Source organism: Solea senegalensis, linkage group LG8, assembly GCF_019176455.1.
Source record: "Solea senegalensis isolate Sse05_10M linkage group LG8, IFAPA_SoseM_1, whole genome shotgun sequence".
NCBI lineage: Eukaryota > Metazoa > Chordata > Actinopteri > Pleuronectiformes > Soleidae > Solea > Solea senegalensis.
The window spans coordinates 18,430,676-18,450,691 of NC_058028.1; the positions used below are offsets into that span (position 1 = coordinate 18,430,676).

Sequence of the window (20,016 nt, forward strand, 5' to 3'; positions counted from 1 at the left end):
TGCCACTGATGCACTTTACCTGACTTCCTGTTGGACAGATGCTTTGGCAAAGTGTTGGAAACACACAACAAAGCTGTCACCCTTCTTTTATTACTCTCACATGAATGTATAATAATTTTAACTTAACCGTGAAGAGGGAGGGGCCTGTAGCTGCAGGGCCCCTGGGAACTGGTGAGTTGAAGGGGCATTGTTTGCAGTCTGAGTCACACTGTGTGTGCTCACATCTGAAATGGACAAAGTTCCCACTGACTTTGGTAATATTTAACAGGACAGTTTTGGGTGACATGACTGAGCCCCAGGCACAAGGACTAAGCAGCATTGTTGACAAACTTCCACAGTTATGTGACACCGATCCACATTGATACCACACTGAGGTGAGTCAGACAAGAGACAGTTATTTATTTTACGATTCATCTGAACTTGAATTACAGAAGTAATGCTATTTTATGTCATATGTAAAAAAAAAAAGAAAAAACAGCAACAAGATCAAGTGATTTTAGAATATTTCTCTGGTCTGAAGTGACCAGTATTTTTTGCAATACTACGAAACAGAAATACTATACATGATGTTCTTTTTTGGACATGAACTTTGAAAAGCATTTAAGTGCAGTTATAGTTGCTTTCATTTGCTTTACTGCTTCATGTTGTGCCTCCTATATTGGTAAATCATGAATTGAATCCAGTGTTGGAAGGCATGCATGTACAAAGATGTATTATAATAACAAGATTTTTTTAATTAAACCAAATATTGATCTACTAACCATATGATTGATTGTATGCATTTTTTCCTTTTGGAAATAACAGTATTTCTACATTTTTAAATCCAGGTTAAAAACATTTCTCTACTTACGATTGAGCTCTTTCAAAGCACTTTAAATTTTAATCTTTCGTTTGCACTGCAATGTCCTTTTAATGATTTTGAAGCAAATCATTATCATATGCTGCAATCTTATTTTTAAAATTTATTTAATTAATTGTTTTTATTTTTATTTCTCCAATTCTTACTGTTAAATGTTTGGTTCATGTAAAGCACATTGAGTTGCTTTTGTGTATGAAAGGCGCTATATAAATAAAGCTGCCTTGCCTTTATTATTTAATACAAATAGGATCTTGTCAACATTTTTCAGCTGATTGAATGTTCTAATATCTACAATTCTTCCTGTGGTTGTCAAATAATTTATTTTGTGAAGCATCCATAACACCAATGTTGCCATCTCTGGATTAATTCGACTGTCCTTGCTATAAACCAGGAGATTAAGATCAACTGAGGTCCTACATTACAAATTAAATCATTTCCTTTCATTTCAGGTCCATTCAGTGTTGAACAATGGTGGTTCATCTGTTGGTGCTCCTACTTTCACTCAGGATTCAGGGTGAGAGTTCAGCTCACAACAAAATACAGCAGCTCGTTTAATGTATCAGAGGCCAGTGATGTGTTTGTATTAATGGCCACATTTATTGGTGTGTCTCATGGACGATCCTTCACACAGACACTAGAATAATTAGGTCTAATGAAGCATCTAAACTTTCAGAAGTAAATGTAAGAGATGTTGCCAGTGGTCATGTGATTTCAGAGTCGCAGGTTCATGGTCCCAAAAGAAGCAAGCACAAATGATCCTCATTAGTCTGCCATTTGCTGAAGGCAATAAGAAGAATTGGATAAATAGTTGTATATGCTGGGGCTGGACAGATGCATAAATTATGGCTCTAGAAAGTAACCCAGTGAGGTCACCGCAAACAAGCCATCACCCCGAGTATCGTGGCATAAACGCGTTAATATTAAATTCCCGATTTTCAGCAAGCGATAGCCTGGTGGATTTGCTGGAATCTAATTGAAGATGTGTCTCTGTGAGCGTGCAGTTAGTGAGCGGTTGATGACGATGGATGTCTCCTCACATCCTTTGGCGTCTATTTTAGTCCCAGTCATGCAGCTGAAGTCACGGCTACGCACATGAATTTACACTCACCTTTTCTTGTTACTGTTTTTCACTCAGGGAGAATTCTCCGTCTTTGTCTCTTTATCCCTACAGGGTCTAATGAATTCCTCTTTTTCTGTCTCCCCTTTTATTTTCATCTCATCTCTCATGCTCTCCATGTCCCAACAAACGTATCCTAAGGTGATACACACTGGTTCCTCTCTCATGGCAAGATTTAGACACAGAAGCAATAACCTACCGTATATTTACTCTAGTCTTCATTTGATCCATTTAACAATTAAAAAAAATCAATGACTTATTCAGTTTGTGTTCAAATCAATGTGAATGTCTAGCTTTTTAAATGGTTTGAAATCATATTTAAAGAAGTGAAATTATTTGCTATCCTGACATGACATATTGTCTTTCTTATGAGTCATTTTCTGATATTAAGAGTTGAAATTTTGCAACATAGTGCGGTACATTTGTATTTCCAACCACTTCATTGTGATCGGCTTAAAGCTTTTCGTGAGTCATAGTTTATGAAATGTCCATCATGTTGTGTACTGTTGCAAAGTAACCTCATAGTGACGGCTGACCAAGACATGGTTCTCAAATAACCTCCAATAACACCACAACGTTTTACAATAACTTGTTACTGAGTGAGCTTCACGATTTAGACAGAGGCAGGTAGCTGTAGCTTCACACGCTTCCTCCCACAGTCCAAAAACACACAATATGGGGATTAAGTAAATTGGTCACTCTAAATTGACCAGAGGTGTGAATGTGAGAGTGAATGGTTTGTGTTGGTGTTAACACCTAACAGCTCCACACTACTCTTTGTGTGTTGTGTTTTCACATCTGTGGAAAGATTCCCAGATTGGTGGGTGATGAGTACAGAGCAACATATTTTTTAGGGTAACTAAGTCAACAAGCAAGTCCGAAATTTTTTAAGCCCAAAATGTGGCAGCATATTGCTGGGGTGACGAGGCCTGTTGTGACAACAGACCAACAAAAGAATGAAAAGGATGATTCAAAGAAAAGTAAAAGAAGCCAATTGACACAAAGTGGTCAATTGGCGTGGATGGCAAGGTTTGTGACCGGCTTGTTTTTGATGTTAGTACAGAAGAAATGTGCTGTTGTATGTGTGGCTCAGACAAAGCAAAGTCCGATCCATTTGGCCTCAGCCTCTGCCTTCTGTCTTCTTCTTCTTTCTGTATCTCACTGCAGAAGCTCAGTTCATTAATTGATTTTTATTTTTTAAATGATGCATACTGCTGTACAATGGGTTAATGTCTGTCTCTGTTTGGTCGTGCAGCATTAGGAGCTCAGTTGAAGCTGTCACCTGACACACTAACTGTCCTGCGAGGGGGGGAGGCCCAGTTTACCTGTAGCACCTCACACACCCAGTGGGCCGTGATGGTGTGGCTGCTGAATGGCACAGTGGCACTCACCATCTCTAAGGTGCACGGAGTCCTGCGGTCCACCAACGGTAATGTGACAGCCAAGCCCGGCTCCGACTCAAAGGGTGACAGCTGGGTGTTTGTCCTGAAGAACACGGAGAGGACCGACGAGGGACCAGTGACCTGTGATCTTCAGGGAATTGAAAGGACATCAGCCAATCTAGTTGTACAAGGTCTGTATGTTCATTTGTGAATGTATGTTTTTGTTTGTGGATGATATGCAGGTCCAGGTATTTGGTTCTGGTTTAATGAAAACTGTAGTGTCCAATGAGTTTACACAATGCTGATTAAGCATGTCAGCTCCACAAAATTCTCTGTGTTTCTCAGTATTTATGTGTCTTTATGTGCCCGACGCCTCAGTCTTTGGTATGTATTTATTTACGAAACCATTCTGGGTATTATTCCTCTCCATTTTTATTGGAAGTCATAATCTGCGCAATCTATGTTTTGCCATTTTTTTTGTCCCCAAAGTACGAACTGAGCTGGGCAAAAAAGCATTACGATTTTCAGCACCGAATACATGGAACAAATTACAATCTCAACTTAAAATTCAAGCCCTCGTTACACTGAATGAGTTCAAAGCTCTGGTGAAATCGTTTCAGTCGACATTGTCTGTGTGCATGTGTTTTATGTAACTTTAATCTTATCTGTTGTTTGTTGTTTTTAATGTAATGTTGCTGCTGCCCTCTTGGCCAGGTCTCTCATGCAAAAGAGATCTTTTGATCTCAATGGGTCCAAGAGATTTCAAGATGTGTTTATTTGTCAGTCGAGATTGTACAAGGTACACAAATTTAAAGTGAAGGAGATTATAATATAAAGAAACGAGGTACCCAAGAATAAGAATAAAACTGTACAAGCAGCCTGGTTAAATAAAGGTTAAATAAATAAAGGACTCAGGGAGTGATTTGATATACCTTAAGACAGACAACAGCAACTCTGTGCTAGTAAAGTGAGACAGTTGCAAACAGGTATGTGTACGACTGAAAACACAAAGGACATGAAAAGTTTCAGAAATCAATTCTACTGCTCATAATATTTGGACGCTCAACGGTTTGATGGGATAAACCCTTTTTTGCCCCCATCCGCCTCAGTGCTGCAGTGAGGGGCAACAGAAACACATTGGCTTTAACGTTGACGAGGCATGAAGCAGTTTGTTGAATACAAGTAAATGAAAGGATGAAGCCACAGTTGTGTAACCGCTTTTGACGCTGCCCACCCACACTCTGCTGTCTCTACTGACAACATAAAGAACACAAAGAGTCAGGGAAAAAAAAAAACAACAACCACGGTTTGCCTCAACAATGAAGAGCCACGTAATTAAGTCCCTTTGTTTCAATATCTGTACGAGCACCTGAGTGATCAGTCGCACATCGTATGTCATGGGTGGGAAATCATTGGGTCTGTGTGGTGGAGTAACCGTTTATTTGATGGTTCTTGTAACAGTTAATGACAGTGTGGGTGGTGTCGAGTATGGGAATTGATTTGCCTCCACACATAAATATCAGTGGGAAACCACTGGACATCTTGACAGTCAGAAGGAACAGCAGACCTCACTGTTCTCCTCTCCTCTGTAACCAGGTTACACATTAGCTGGGGAGCTACGATAAAAGTCAGTACTGCAGTTCCATTATCTAGGGCTGGAATAACTGCAGTGTGATTTCCCCATAGTTATTTCCAAATTTGGTTATTGTCGGTTATTCACAACTGTTTTAGATTTTCTGTTACTTTTTTTTTCTGATTTAAAAATGATAAAAATGAAATCATTTTAGGGAAAGGTTATAAAATGTCTTTAACAGGACAGGATCTACAGTATATCAGTTTGAAGTAAATGTTAAACGTGGATCTTTCAATGAAATGTCAAATCTGCATCACAACCAAAAATGAACATGACATATTAAAATGGCCTATAATCAGTTACCTGTTTTAATAATTAGTGTTTGTATGTTTAGTAAAGGATTTAGAGGAAATGTTGGTTCTGGCTCAAGGAAGAAATAAGTGATCCTGATGCAGCTCACCACTAACTGTACTGACACAGTGGGAAATGGTGGTTAAACAAGTTTAATTGTGTATTCTGGGTGCTTAATCTTGGTGAATTTATTTTTAAAAAATTGTGTGAATATACTGTATGAAGGTCTGTGTAATAGCCGATTAACACAGTTCTTTATTCGTCGTCTCTCTTGGTGGTGACACGACTCGTTCCGTCGCGTTGTATTTAGAGAAACAAGTGAACGGCATTGCAGTTTGTTGGCCACTACAACATGTTTTTGCAACTTCATATAACAGTATGTACAAACCAAACCAAGAGGTCAGCTAAAAAAAAAAATCATCTTGGAAACATTCACTCTGCAAAACGCAAAGGGGAACAAAAACCAATGACCCCTTGCTTCAAGTATATTATGGAGAGAGCCCGTGTTGCTGCCAGTGCCACAAATCCCCACTGACATATGCAGCCATTAACTGTAGTGTATGGCGAATCAGACCCTCCTGTCTGGATGCAGAGGATCATACGGCCTGACACAGCCTTTGAATTAACTGTGCGTCTTGGCATGCTCAGTTAACAGTCAGCAACTCTGCCTGTGATTTGTGTGCTGCAGCCTCAAATATAGTGTTGGAATAGAGCCACAAATCCACCGTGGACTGCATGACTTGATGCTACCATCCACACCCCATACTTTAATTGTCCAATATGAAGATGGTGTAAATATTGCCACACGCTGCTGCTGCTGCTTATTTCTCTCAGACACACACGCAAACCGTCCTCTTGATCAAATCAATATGAGCAGTTGAGTGTAAATGGGGTCTGCCGATGACCAGAGCTCCAGTAAATTAGAGAAGAGTGAATGTGCATGTGGTAATAGTGGAGGAATAGTGACCTGCTTCATCTGAACACAATTTACACCCACCAATTGAGTACTACCTCTTATATGTCATCACACATGAGTTGCAGTCCTGCATAGATATGTGATAGACTATAAAAATGTCTAAAAAGTGTAATGATATACATTTTGTTGAGTAGTGTAGTAATATTAGCCAAAATGAGCTGTTCCGGTCACTCTTCATTGAAATCCATATTTCCATATTTCATGGCCCCACACTGTCACATGTGGCATCTGCAAGCATGGAATCTCATTCTACTGCCATGCCAATGACACTCAGCTCTACAAGAGATTAGACCCGACCTCCTCTACACTCCTTATCAGCTCTCACCTCCAGCTCCAGGAGGAGATAGAGGTGTGGATGTCTAAGAACTTTTCGCCACCTAAACAGCACTAAAACCGAAGCCCTCCCCATCAGCTCCATTCCTCCCCCATTAACTGTATTTCTTGTTCTGGCTACACCATCACCCTTTTCCCCTCTGGTACAAATCTGGGGGTCAAATCCAAACGCCCCAACACATTCAAAACAGTGCTGCCAGTATCCTGAGTGTGTGGAAATATGAGCATCACCATCCACCACTGTATTGAATACAAACTCTGTCTACTTGCATCCATGGTAGTGCGCCACAATATCTCAAAGAGCTCCACGACTCTGGGACGTCCAACTGGAGAACCTGAGGGAACCAGAACTTTTCTGTTCAGGATATAGCATACTAACGTGGTTGCTTTCAATCTAATATGTGTTTACTGTTTGCTTTTAAAAATCAAACAAATTATTATTATTTCTCGTTTGGTAACGAGAAAAGGCGACCCCATTTTGGTCGCCTTTTAATGACGTTATCCGATTCAAGTCAAACTCATATGAAATGTCAAACGTGTGAGGGAGGAAATATTCGGTACTACTAGTTAGCCACTGTGTTTTTTATTTTTTCATTTCATTGTGTATTTATCACTAACGGATCATAACTACTCTGCACGTTCTGCTCCCGAAGCTCATCCAATAAAGAACACTCAGAGGAACCAAACAAGACAACTATTCCCTTGATCCCATACTTTCATCAAACTAGGTCTTTCAAAACTAGAGTTTCCCCATTGAAAACAAAAATCATTGCATCTAGAGTGAGCTTGGGCTTTCCCTGTCTCTCAGCTTTCCACTGCTGCCCAAACTCTTTATATTTTCCCCATTACAGTAATTAAAACCCCCAGGACACCTTGTTTGAAGAATCACTTTGATTGCACCCCTCACTCAGTTAATATGAGGCTGGACTCGTCACTGTAAGAATTGGATGGAACAATGCTTATGATGTCAACTCAGACATCAAATAAAGGAAGCTGGAGAAAAGAGACAGCCAATAATAAGCACAAAACATCAGAGGATTCGAGCCTAAATCAGCACAGGCATGTCATTCGGTTCGAAAAAGCACTGAAGCTCCTGTAATTATCTGTCTGTCTATAGCAATTGTCTGTAGCATCCACCACCTTTCATTCTGCCAGACAAAAAGCTTCTTATATGAGATACTGTATCTGTCAGGGTCTTAAGTGGCTTATTTGGATGGCAGGGAAGAAGATAAAGGAGAAAAGTGAAAAGCAATCCCCAGGGAGGCAGCACAGAGACAGAGACATATAAATACACACAGCTGTATGCATTTCAAAGCACACGGTTCCGTAGGAACGCACAAGCACGTACTTCACATGTGTGCAGGCACATGAAAAACAAGAAAGAGCACAATTCATGTTTTTAAGTATGTTCTTCCGATTGCAGAAAAAGGCACCGTCAAAGTCTCCGGGGACAACAAGTTGGCTTTCAAGGGGCAGTCAGTGCTATTTGAATGCCAAGCAGAAGGATGGCACCCTGAACCCCGTCTGCAGTGGCAGGTGAATAACAAAACGGTAAGTACATACATGCAGGTGGACACGCTCATTGTTATCACCCTTCTTAACTTCAAAGGGAACTCTGAGAATATAGGATAATCTATGCTGTAGAGATCCTAGAGCCCTGCTTATTTTAATCTATATAGAGACTAATCTGTGTGTGTATATGTGTATATATATATACACACACACACATATGTATTTTGAATAATTATATATGTTACACAGCGGTTTTATTTTTACACTTGAAAACCTACTGACTGGCCAATTTACCCACAAACAATACCCATTTTTTCATATTACCTTCAGCTGTATCTGACCCTGATACAATGTACGAAGTTACTGTATATTTGGTTGATACTGAAGTTAAAGTGGTCGTAAAATGTATTTTATTGAAATGTATTAAATAATTCATAGACCTTGTAGTGCCCCTTTAAAGTCAATAGCATGGCTCATGTGAGTAGACACCAGAGTGCCTGACATCTGCTATTGTCCAGTAGCTACCAAAAGCATAGCTACAGGTCATGTATGTGGATTTCTAATTACAAAACCCCAGCATGGTGCTATTTTTGGAATTCAGACTGGGACATCACCACAAGGTAATAATGTCTACAAGGGACACCTTTTGTGAGAAACTGCTTTAGAGGTAGGATTTTATCTGTTTAAAACAAATAATTAGCGTCTTTGCGATCAAAAAAGACCACACCGGTTGCCACTGATAATTCTCCAAAGTTCCAAAAATGTAAGTATTTATTCCTTCTATTCCATAAACTTAAACAATTCCATTTACAATTATTCAGTCAAAATATAATATAATTCTTCAGTGTTTAAAATCTATCAGGAAGTAGCTATTGTAATTAAATCCGTACATACAGCTATCGCATGGTGTTAATGATTGTAGTGCTCTCTCTGTGCGGACTGGTGTGAAGGTGAGCCAGCGTGAATACAACATCAGCAGTGAAGAGTCGGGGAAGAGCCTCTTCACTGTGAGCAGCAACCTCAGTGTGATGGCAGCAAAGAGCTCTCATGTGGACTGTCTGGCCTCTGTGTCTGCTCTCCCCAAACCACTGCAGAGCGGCGTCCGTCTGACAGTGGGTGAGACTGTAACGCCGCCGTCATTAAACCACGTGCACTGCATATGCACAGGGAGCATGAACTTCTCTCACCTCTTTTGTTCAGTTCTTTGTGTGACTCTCGCTATTTTCATTGTGTCCCTGTTTTTGTGTCAAGGTGTTCCCTCAATTCTTTGACGAGACTTGTGAATCATCACTCAGCAATGTTATTATTATTATTGAGGAGAGGAGTGGAATAGACGGGGAGAACACTGCATGAGTTCTAGTGACTTTGCATGTTTCCTTGCACTGTCCTCTCTGTCTTACCCGATGTTATGAAGCCAGCAATTTAAACTTTTATTGTTTTGTTGCTGTTTGTTTTTATGGTTGGATGTATTGTTAATCCAATGTGAGTTATGGGATACTTGAATTTCCCCAAAGGGATGAATTAAGTTTATATAATCTAATCTAATCACAGCCCATCAATGGCCCACAGCTTCAAAATACAAATACTAAATTTTTTTATTATTACTCATCCCACGTGCAATATATATAATATACTTTACATAAGTGTAATATAGATATACAATATCTCGTGTTTTATCCTTGTTTATACAGTAAATATCAAGCCCATACTGTAACTGTATATAATGTACATTCTATTTTAAATTTTCACATCAGTATCCATGTTGTACTTTCACATATTTATTATATATATCCTTACTGTCGTCGTTCCTGCTGGGACAACGTAAATTTCCGCACTGCGGGACTAATAAAGGATTGTCTTATCTTATATTATCTTATGTTCTACCTGTAGTTGTCACTGTGTTTCATGAAAATCACTCACAACCTTCCTGTTGCCTGCCGTTGCAAATTAAACACAGCCTTCTTTACACGCTATGCCCTCAAATCTGTAATTGAATAATAGCACTGCTTCAGCATTTCTATACCCAAACAGTGATGTGACCTCCACCTCCTCCTCCTCCTCCCTTCAGTTGCAGAGGTGGTACAGGAGGAACACGACTGCACAGTCCCGCTGGCGGTAACAGGCGCCGTCTCTGCTGTGCTGCTCCTCCTGCTCTGCATCTCCATTATCCTGTGCTACAGACAAAAGAGACGAGCAAGTAGGCACTCTTTCCCTTTCTTTAAATTGCTCTAGGTGAAGTAAATGTCACCCTCCCTGCCTTTCCAAGTGAAGAAACTGTGATTAAACTATAATGAAGAAGATAGGTGGTTACATGCTGTGACTCTGCACTGGCCCGTGCTGGCCTTCACCAAGGGCACACAGTATTTTTTCTGACAAAGGTGGAACATTAGTCGTCAGCAGAACGCGTTATTTCTCAGCGTGACTGTAGGGTTGACAGTCAGTCTCCCAAAACAACTGGGAAAATGAAAACAGGAGGGAGAAAAAAAAATCATCTCCCTGAACAACTACTGCAGAGGAGCACAGGATATGCAAGGCAACTTTTAATTAGTGAGACTAGGAGGTTGTCATTAATGTCCAACTTAAATTATTATTATTTTTTGCTGGATTGTACAGCTCGTCAGTACAGTGCAGTACATCAAGCAGCTTTACAGAATACTTGCACATGTAATATTGCTCTGTTTACTGTCAATTGGTCTGTCCATGACTTGTTTCTCCAATTAATGGGACAAGTCACTCCATACCCCTGCTGTGTCTCAGCCTGTTGACTCCACTGTCAGAGTTACCAACCCACCCACACATGCACAGAGAAAAAAGAGACTTTTCTATGAAATAACTATTATCTATAAGGTAAAAAAAAAATGCCATATGCTTTACTTCACCTATAATTGCACCCATTATAGAGTGGAAATTCTCTTTCAATATTTCCCTTAGAATTTGAAAGATGCATAATTATGGAGCCGTTCACAGGGAATCATAAGTAACAGAAGGCATTTGTTTTGTTAGTTGTCGTCCATGTTGTTGTGTTTTCCAATAATATCCTAAAAGAATTACCAACCCAAATCTGTGACAGATGTTCCACTCCAAAATAAGACCATCAATCTTTTCACTGCTGGTGTTTGATCTATAAAGGCTGTTGCAGAAAAATGAGATTTCAGTGAGTCTCATTATTGGTTTTCTAGCTATTGAAACCTTGTTGATGCACCAGGGGTACAGTATTATTAGAGCAATTGAAACATGGAGAAATGAGGCGATATTGTACAACAATAGACCCTGACCCATGTGGTTTATGCCAGATAAAAGTGAAAACTCTTTTCACTGAAACTTCTCTTTGTTTTGGAAGTTGGTTCAGGTTTAAGTTCGTTCCCTTTAACAGCACCGACGATCCTCTTCATTTTCTCCATGAGGTGGCTCCATATGGTAAATATGGTCCATATTGTCCTCACCATTAGATGTCACTAATTAAAAGTTGAAAGCCAGGAAATGCCAGTCAGGAAATGGTATAAATGTGTCTAAAATCACCACACAGTGCAACGACTTCATATATATGGATATGGCTGGATCTCTTGACACCACTCCAAGTGAAAGGTCAATACCTTCACAACATCTGGCAGTAAAGGGGTGAAGACTGGCCAGGAAAGCAGGATATTTCTACAGATGTTTCTAGAGTGCCATCTCCGAGATGATCATTGCTCTAGGACAAGGTTTTTCAATCCTGGTCTTGGGGACCCACTGCCCTGGTGTGTTGGAGCAGCTCTAGGACATAGAGTGAGAGGGGCCCTGTGTGTGTGAGATAACAGTGGCTCAGAGTCACACACATAGTGTAATCCCTGTGACAGATTCTGGACCATTGCAAAACACGACCATGGTTTAGTGCTCAGGGATTATCATAAAGCAGGTGTGGCCGTGTCTCCTCCAGAAACCTTCTACAGCACTGTCCTTGATTCAGTCTTGTAACTTTTATGTTAAAGCCCCAGAGCAACTTCGTGAGGATGTTCGACGAAATGGATCGCTTCCAAGTCACAAAGTGTAATCCATCCCAACAGGGAGTAATGTATGCTTTGACAATATTGGAAAAATACGAGGGATGTAATATAGTCATCCTCAAAGACAAGCAAGACAGAGGGGATTTAAAATATGACAAAGACAATATCTCCTTCTGAAAGAGGAAGAGTTTAAACTCTCCTGAGGCAAACACCATCTGCACAATTATATTCTTATGTTTCTGGCCAGGAGGACCTTTTAGCAAAGACGACCATCACGCCATGTTAAAAAAGTCATTAACACTCTGCTGAGTTGCAAACTGACTGGAGGCAACGATATTAGCACAGAGCCCAAAACTAATAAACAGTGGGAGCTTTACAGCATTCATATTGATGTAAATGCACCGAGCTAGCACAATGGTTATTCTGTCAATGCAGTGAGAATAATAACGTTAGCAGATGATGGCTCATAATAATCCTGTCAACTTAATGCACCACTTTTCTTTTACCTTTCAGATCCAAGCCCACAGGGGACCACGTGGTAAGACAAAATGAACTTAACAAAAACTGCAGAGTTTAAAGTGAAAGAGACATTTTGTGGGGGAAGAAGTTGCGAATTACACTCACAGCTTCGTACAGGGGACATTTAATAAAGTGTCAGGAGGGATCTGCTACTGCTGTAGCTCATCTTAAAGGTTCAAAGACTGAACATGCTGTGCTTTCAGAGATGGTCCTGCATACATTGGTAGGTGAAAATGCATCAACAGAACTGCAACTCACTGGATATTTGCTCTTTTTTAAGACCATTGTCTGTCAACCGTACAGATGGTTGCATGAAAATCCCAGTTGATCAATAGTTGCCTGTCTGGCACCAACAACCATGACACATTACACGTTTGAACTTCAGCAGGTTTTCTTGACCATATCTACATGCCTATATGTGCACCGAATTGCACATGGTGATTGGCTGATTAGATATTTGCATTGACAAGCAATTGAACAGGTGTTCCTAATAAAGTGGTCAGTGAGTGTACCTTGTTCTGGCTGTTTTGATACCAAGGCACAAAGACGCATGGCCATTACATTTTGCACCAACTTAATTTATTAAGATGATGCATTATACTATAAAGAGAAATATGTCTGATAGCTTCTACATTGAACAACTTGAAGTCTGACCATAAAGTATTTTATTTAAGTCTAATAAAATGCAGTGAAAAGTGATGCTGTTCATTTTGCAACAATGCAGCTTTGTGAGAAAGGAAAACAGCCTGCTCGGTAAATCTCAGCTAAAGGTTATATTTTCCATCGGACCGTTCATTTGTGCATTTGCAGGCTCGACCAATCAGTGTTTGGGAGAGACTTGGTTGCTGAGGCGACGAGGGGGAAGGTCAACCTGGGATATTCTAGTGATGGCCCCACAGGTGAGAGAGCCACATACACTGTAGTTCATTGTGGTAGCTAATTCAAACCACAACTGTACAACACAATAATATCAATGACTTTATTCCAATAAACTGCAGGAGTCAGCTTCAGCACAAAAGTATGTATATAATTGACATTTTGACAAAGATTTGTTTAAAGCTTGCTACTCATTTATAAATCTTTCTTTCATTGTTTTTATTCTACTTTGACAAAAATATTGTCTATTGAGCCTGTAGCACAGATCACAAGATAGTTTGCTGTAATATCATATGATTTGTGTTTTAACCCTTAGTGCTCACGCGGCACGGATCAGTGCTGCAGGTGCACCCCTGGTAAATTGCTGTGGGAATAATACACAACTCCTTATATGGACATCCTGGGGGCGTGTGTTTATAGGTCACATATTCAGGCTTTAAATGATTATTTTTTGTCTTATCTGTTGTCAAGTCAAAGTTATGATTCATTTTATATCACATATTATATATATTAGTAGTGATATAAAGTAGCAATAACTGTGCAGAAGTCACAAAATAGACCGTTTCTTTCTTTTCTTTTTGTTCATAAAAAGGAGCCAAGTGAACTTGACCGTGACATATTTCCAAATTTCACAAATTCAATCCGATTTAAAACATATTAAGTACTTTTACGAGTGTGATTATATAGTTGGTGAAATACATCTCTGACCCATTATTTTACTGCGGTGTACTTAAGTCTAAAGTGGACTATCGCTGCTCAAAAGGGTTGAGGTTAGATTGGACTAAATCACTGTTTTCCACCCTGCAGACGCAGATTACAACGATCTTATCATGGAAATTCGTAGAAAGATGGACTTTGCCAGCTTTCGTAGGGTAAGACGGAGGGAGAGAGAGAGAGAGAGAGAGAGAGAGAGAGAGAGAGAGAGAGAATATTGCATCCAGGCTTTGTGCTACCTCCTAATGATGATGAGAACAGGTGGGAGCTGCTGATCTACAAGTGAGCAAGAGAAAAAAAAAAGAAAAAAATCCTTGTCATTTTCCAAACATGATCCTAACACATCGTTGCTGAAGAGGTTATCGTACCGCTGGGAGTTTTCTCGGCCTGACCTGTAACTAAGTGATTGGAACATTGATTTTGGATAATGTTCTGCATTGTATTGATACCTTGTCTAATAATGAAAAACAAAGACGACTGCACTCTTGTGGACTGGTTTATTTAGCTTTTCCCCCTCAAATGAACTCTAAAGTGCAGCAGCCCTGGCTTGGGGTCACAAGTTGACCTCTGATTCGCCGTCTTTAAAGAAATGAACTCATGCTCTTAGTCTGCTAATAGGATATGACCTTACCGTACTGACAATGGGGGACAATCTGTTTGGCCTTTATGGCAGTGGCTGTGTAATCAGATACAGCTGAGGCTGATCATATCTTTTATTTATTTATTTATTTATTTATTGTACTGTATATATTTCTAAATTATCAATATAAATAGGTTAAATAAATATTAACATGTATGTACATTGTATAAACACACATGTGTTTTATGACCATATTAACAATGTAAATTGTGACAAGAGCACCAGGTTGTGCATTTCTGATTAGTTTTGCTGCCATTTCTGTATCATCAAATATATATATATATATATATATATATATATATATATATATATATATAAAAGGGTAAAACAACGAATTGCATATCATGTTTGTAGCCCTTTCCGTGTCTGTGGTTCATCTATGCTCCAGTGAAACATTCATTATCTGGTGTTTTACCACAAACAGAACTAAATGTGATGGTGTTCTCCAGCAGGCCCCTGATGTTGTGCACTCCAGCAGCCAGTCTCTGCACACTGAGGGCCAGGTCCAGGTGTGTGTGTCAGAGGAAAACACAGAGGAAAACGCCAAGAACGTCAGGAGAATTACTACAGTTTGAATTATGTTTATTTTGATGCAGTAAATGCAGTGTTAATAAAAACAGTATATCATTTAGATGTATGATATTCCCAAATGAAAATGTGTATAGTATAACTGGATTGTTTTGTAAAGCTAGAGAGTAATGTAATGTGGTTGAACTGCATGACTGGCTTTTTTTTTAAAAACTATGTAACTATGGTTTTGTTTTTATATGTATGCTGAGAATATATATAACAGAGTTTTGAGCAAAACCTTTGGGATTTTTTTTGTCTTGTTGGCTTTCGATTATTTTATAAATGATACCAATTACAGCACATGGATACTTGAAAATTCCTCGTTCAAAATAAAAGTTGATCGCAGAGGATTACAAATAGGGCTATATTAACAACACCCTTCCATAACAGTTGATTCAGTGCCAAACATGTGATTGTGATATACCAACACAAAAGATGGACTCGTTATTATCCGAAAATCCGACCTAGAATGTCAGTAACTCCTCAGTCTCAGCTCACACTGAGCGAGACACCAGGTTTAGCCTGGACAAAAAAACCCTAACCCTTCTCATTCATGCTCTTTTTGAGTCATCAAAAAACCTACATTTTATTTTCTGCATGTCTTTGGACTTCATAGGAAGATGGACCACCTATGCACTCACAACAAAACATGCATTATGTTGACCTTCTTACTGTGAGGGAACAGTGCTGCTGATCACCACACCACTTGGTGGTCCACCTTTGGTTCAATTATTTGAAAACCTGAAAATTCAGCTGTATAGAAAAACATGGTGGACTTTTAAGGACTCTGAATGGGATGTTTCAGATGACTGGCAGTTATAGGGTCACCACTGTTACTACTCATTTGGGAGGTTTGATTCATTTCAGTATTTTTTTGAGAGAGGATTTTCTTTGTCCATGTAGCTCTACATTTTTCCCACAGTCCCTCACATACTGAAAGTAAAAAATATGTCCATCATTTGCTCAATGGGAGTATTTCTTCTCCAACAATATCTCATCAGACTGCAGTACTAGGTCTAATACCATTTCCAGTGAAGCTACAATCCATTATATGCCTACTTTTTTTCCCATTTCATATGTTGTGGTGTCCACAACTCAATTAATTCCCCAGTCATGGAAAGGAAAGTAAATGCTGTTGGATGGCGAACGCTGGAGAGCATATTAATACTATGTGCCTGGTGCTGTGATGAGACTGATGTGGTGGTGAGTCTGTGTGTGTAGTAATGCAAGGAGCAGATTTATCCCTGCGTGAAGTGGGTGACATAACATTTGCATTTCATAATAGCAAAGGATGGAGCTGAGGTGGAGCTTTATGAATCTGCCTGACACTGTATAGTTTCTGCAGCACTGCTGTTATTAGAAGAGTCGGCATGCATTAAATAGATGACATGCCCATTGCCGCTGCAAGAAAAATGCAAACATGTGTCCTCAAAACAAACAAACAAACACATATGCATGCCTTCTCTTTCTCATTTCTTGACGTGAAATGAGTTTTCTTCCATGTGAGGTCATAATCATTATTTAATAATGTCACAGCATTCAATTAAACTGTAAACAGGGTTTTGTTGGATGCTGCTGTGATTTTTGTTGAAGTATTTATGAATCACTTGTCACATCCCACCACCGAAAGTTTCTTAAAAGAAACAGAAAAGGTCATAAGAAGCAGCAGCATCAGCAGCATCAGCAGCAGTAGCACCTTGTATTTCATTGAATGGGAAATACTCTTTCATTTTACTGGGGGCAAATGCACATTCTAATTGGGTCTTATACTTTTACACTTGATTTATTGCTGCTGGCAACCTTGTTTAGCTCAATATGACTGCAGTCCCAGAGAATGGCATAGTGGCTAAATCACTGCGAACACAAACTCCACTGAAAACAAATGCACTCACATATTCGTTATTTGCAGTGGCCTCAGTTCTCTGGACATCATCAGAGAAGTGGGGCGGTCAGAGGTCAGGATCAAGAGTAACAGTGACGGCGGGGACTGGACATGCACACAAACATTAACCTGATGAGTATTTTAGGCAGAATGGTGTCATTAAGCCGCGTGTCAGATAAAAAATGAAGCAACAGACCGTTATGATAGTAGTGTAAAAGCTTGGACTTGTTTCATGTTTGAGAAATACATTTGCCATGTAGGACTTGCATGAAAGATCATGAACAACGAGCACAGAAGTTGCCATTTCACAGAAATCTCCTCTTGAATTGTCCGTTACACTGAATGTTGACAGCATGCATTCTTGCATTATTGAAAATAGCATGCTGACACAATTTCCTGCCATTTTCTATCACCAGATGGCTGACACAGATCCTCACTTTGGAAATCACATCTCACCAGTGGTAGTGAGAAAAGTGATTGTCGTCTCTCTTTCTCTCTCCCTATGCTTTCATCACTGCTGCTGCCACATTCCGTTTTCTTGCACCAAACACCTGACACTGAAGCAGGCAGGGGGCTATTAAATAAATTAGGTTTCTGACAAAGACATGGGGCAGAAAGAGAGGCCTATTATATGACTGGCATTTAGTGTTGTGTTTTCCAGCTTAACCTTATACCCGTCCCTGGGGTTTACACTCAATGGGTGTCAGTTACGCTCCACTAAGTGTGCTAATATTGTTTGGAGGCATCTAAAACCTCCCAAACCAAACCAGGCAAACACCAGTCCCTCACGTTCACCTTCCATAACCAAATGAAATGCCTTGATTTTATTTATTTTTTCCACACACACTAAGGAATTAAATAATATATATAAAAATATGTGCCATAGTTTCCAAAAGTAGTGATTAATATTGTACAGAATCTAATCTTTTAAAACACCAGAGCATTTCTCACTGTCCTTTTGTTTGTTTACAGTCTCAAACACTCTCAACATAATTAAACCACTTATTGTAACAAATGGAAATGCAGATATACTTGAAGACGATGGCTCCGCTCTTTACATGCTGCCAAGCAGCATGCTAATCCAAACAGGAACCGCAATGCAGGAAACTCCCATACAACAGGGAAAGGTGGCAGAAGCAAAGCTTTGCCAGTGGCAGCACAGTGAGGCAGCGTTGGTGTAGCAAGAAATGAGTGAGGAGTGTTACATGGTCCATTGAGAGAGAGGTTGTGATTGGAGTTCAATTTTGTGGTCGACTGATTGTCAGCTGAGCTTTAATGACACCAAAGAATCTAGGAAATGCATGTTTTGATAGCACAAGATCACTCATTGCACAACAACAGGTACGCACTAATATTTGACAATCTCCAATAAGATGAATTACTCTGTGGAGTATCTGTCAGTCGTCCACCACGATGATCTCTTCCCGCAGACACTGCGCATGCTGTCATCGTGACACAACGGCTCCCAGACTCTTATGTCAGTGTACAAATATTCAAATACTTGTTGTGTAAATTCTTATATTTGCATCTTTATCTTGTTGTGATGTGTTTATTTCTGTAGGATGCTGTAAGAGAAAAACTTACTATTCGGCCTTCTTTAAATTAGCAACTCACATTCCTAAAAGCACAAGCCTAACAAACTCAGGACAAGGCCAGATGCAGCTCTGTGTAACCCTGGCATCCATAATTTGTTACAAGGTATGCCTCATTATATCTTTCTTGAACCTAACCTAACTGGGGCAGAGGACCAATAACTCAGCTACGCAGTCCTCCCCAACGTCGACTCCAGGTTTCACAGAGGAAGGCGCCAGACATCTCCTCAGATATACAATAACTCTGGGATTCACAGGCAGAATGACAGAGGATGCCCAACTGTTAACATCTCCTTGTTCATGTTTGGCATCGTCTCAGTTCTCCTCAGATCTGAGCTGTTTCCAATAAAGCTTTTCAACTTAACTCATCTCTGACTCCAGAAACTCCATCCTTGGTCGTCTCACCTGATTATCAAATCCCCGCATACGGATGCCACTGTCCTAAAACTGCAAAACAAATCATCCTATGGGTACAAATGAAATGATGTGACTTAACTTCTTGCACTACATCTATCTATCTATATATATATACATATGTGTGTTGACCACCTGTCAAGAGAGAGGTATCTCCTTCCTCCCTGCGTGCATCATCGGAAATAACAGAGTGGAACCCATCAGGGAGGACAGTATAGAGGAGTGTGCTGCTGGGTTGAACCTCCCCAGCTGCCTTAACGGTTTTCTGTTGGCAATTAGCAAGAAGCTACTGCCAGTCCTCCTTTAGTTGGTGTATGGATAAATAAATGGAAACTATGGCTAATGGCTCTCTGGAGGACAGCGTGATGTCTCCAGTGGCTTGTTATAGTCTCCTTTCCACTTCCTGTTCTTCAGGGTCCATTAACAGGCCAGTAAATGCTCAGATGTGGGAGACACTGAGCAAAGGACAATTAAAAACACACATTTACATACACTCACCAGCCACTTTATTAGATACACCTGTTTAACTGCATGTTAACACCACTATCTAATCAGCTATTCACATGGCAGCAACTCAGACATGGTCAAGATGAACTGCTGAAGCTCACACTGCGCATCAGAATGGGGAAGACACATGATTTAAGTGAACTTGAATGTGGGATGTTATTGGCGCCAGACAGATTGGTTTTCACAAACTGCTGATCGACATGGATTTTCACTGAC

General features: G+C 39.9%; 1 protein-coding gene across 4 annotated transcripts; it reads left to right on the forward strand.

Annotated features, from left to right (window-relative positions):
- Nucleotides 1-214: 214 nt before the first annotated feature.
- On the forward strand, nucleotides 215-15,755 carry igsf5b (immunoglobulin superfamily, member 5b). Of its 4 annotated transcripts, none has more exons than XM_044032231.1 (10): nucleotides 215-374; nucleotides 1,309-1,373; nucleotides 3,232-3,549; nucleotides 8,015-8,142; nucleotides 9,054-9,219; nucleotides 10,172-10,300; nucleotides 12,600-12,624; nucleotides 13,416-13,504; nucleotides 14,289-14,353; nucleotides 15,285-15,755. In XM_044032231.1, exons 2-10 carry the CDS (start codon nucleotides 1,328-1,330, stop codon nucleotides 15,408-15,410), a joined length of 1,092 nt encoding a protein of 363 aa, XP_043888166.1. In that variant the 5' UTR covers nucleotides 215-374; nucleotides 1,309-1,327; the 3' UTR covers nucleotides 15,411-15,755. The 4 variants fall into 4 exon arrangements, with proteins under 4 accessions (XP_043888166.1, XP_043888167.1, XP_043888168.1 ...); XM_044032232.1 differs by having other exon boundaries at nucleotides 15,288-15,755; XM_044032233.1 differs by lacking the exon at nucleotides 14,289-14,353 and having other exon boundaries at nucleotides 15,285-15,353.
- The last annotated feature ends 4,261 nt before the right edge of the window (nucleotides 15,756-20,016 follow it).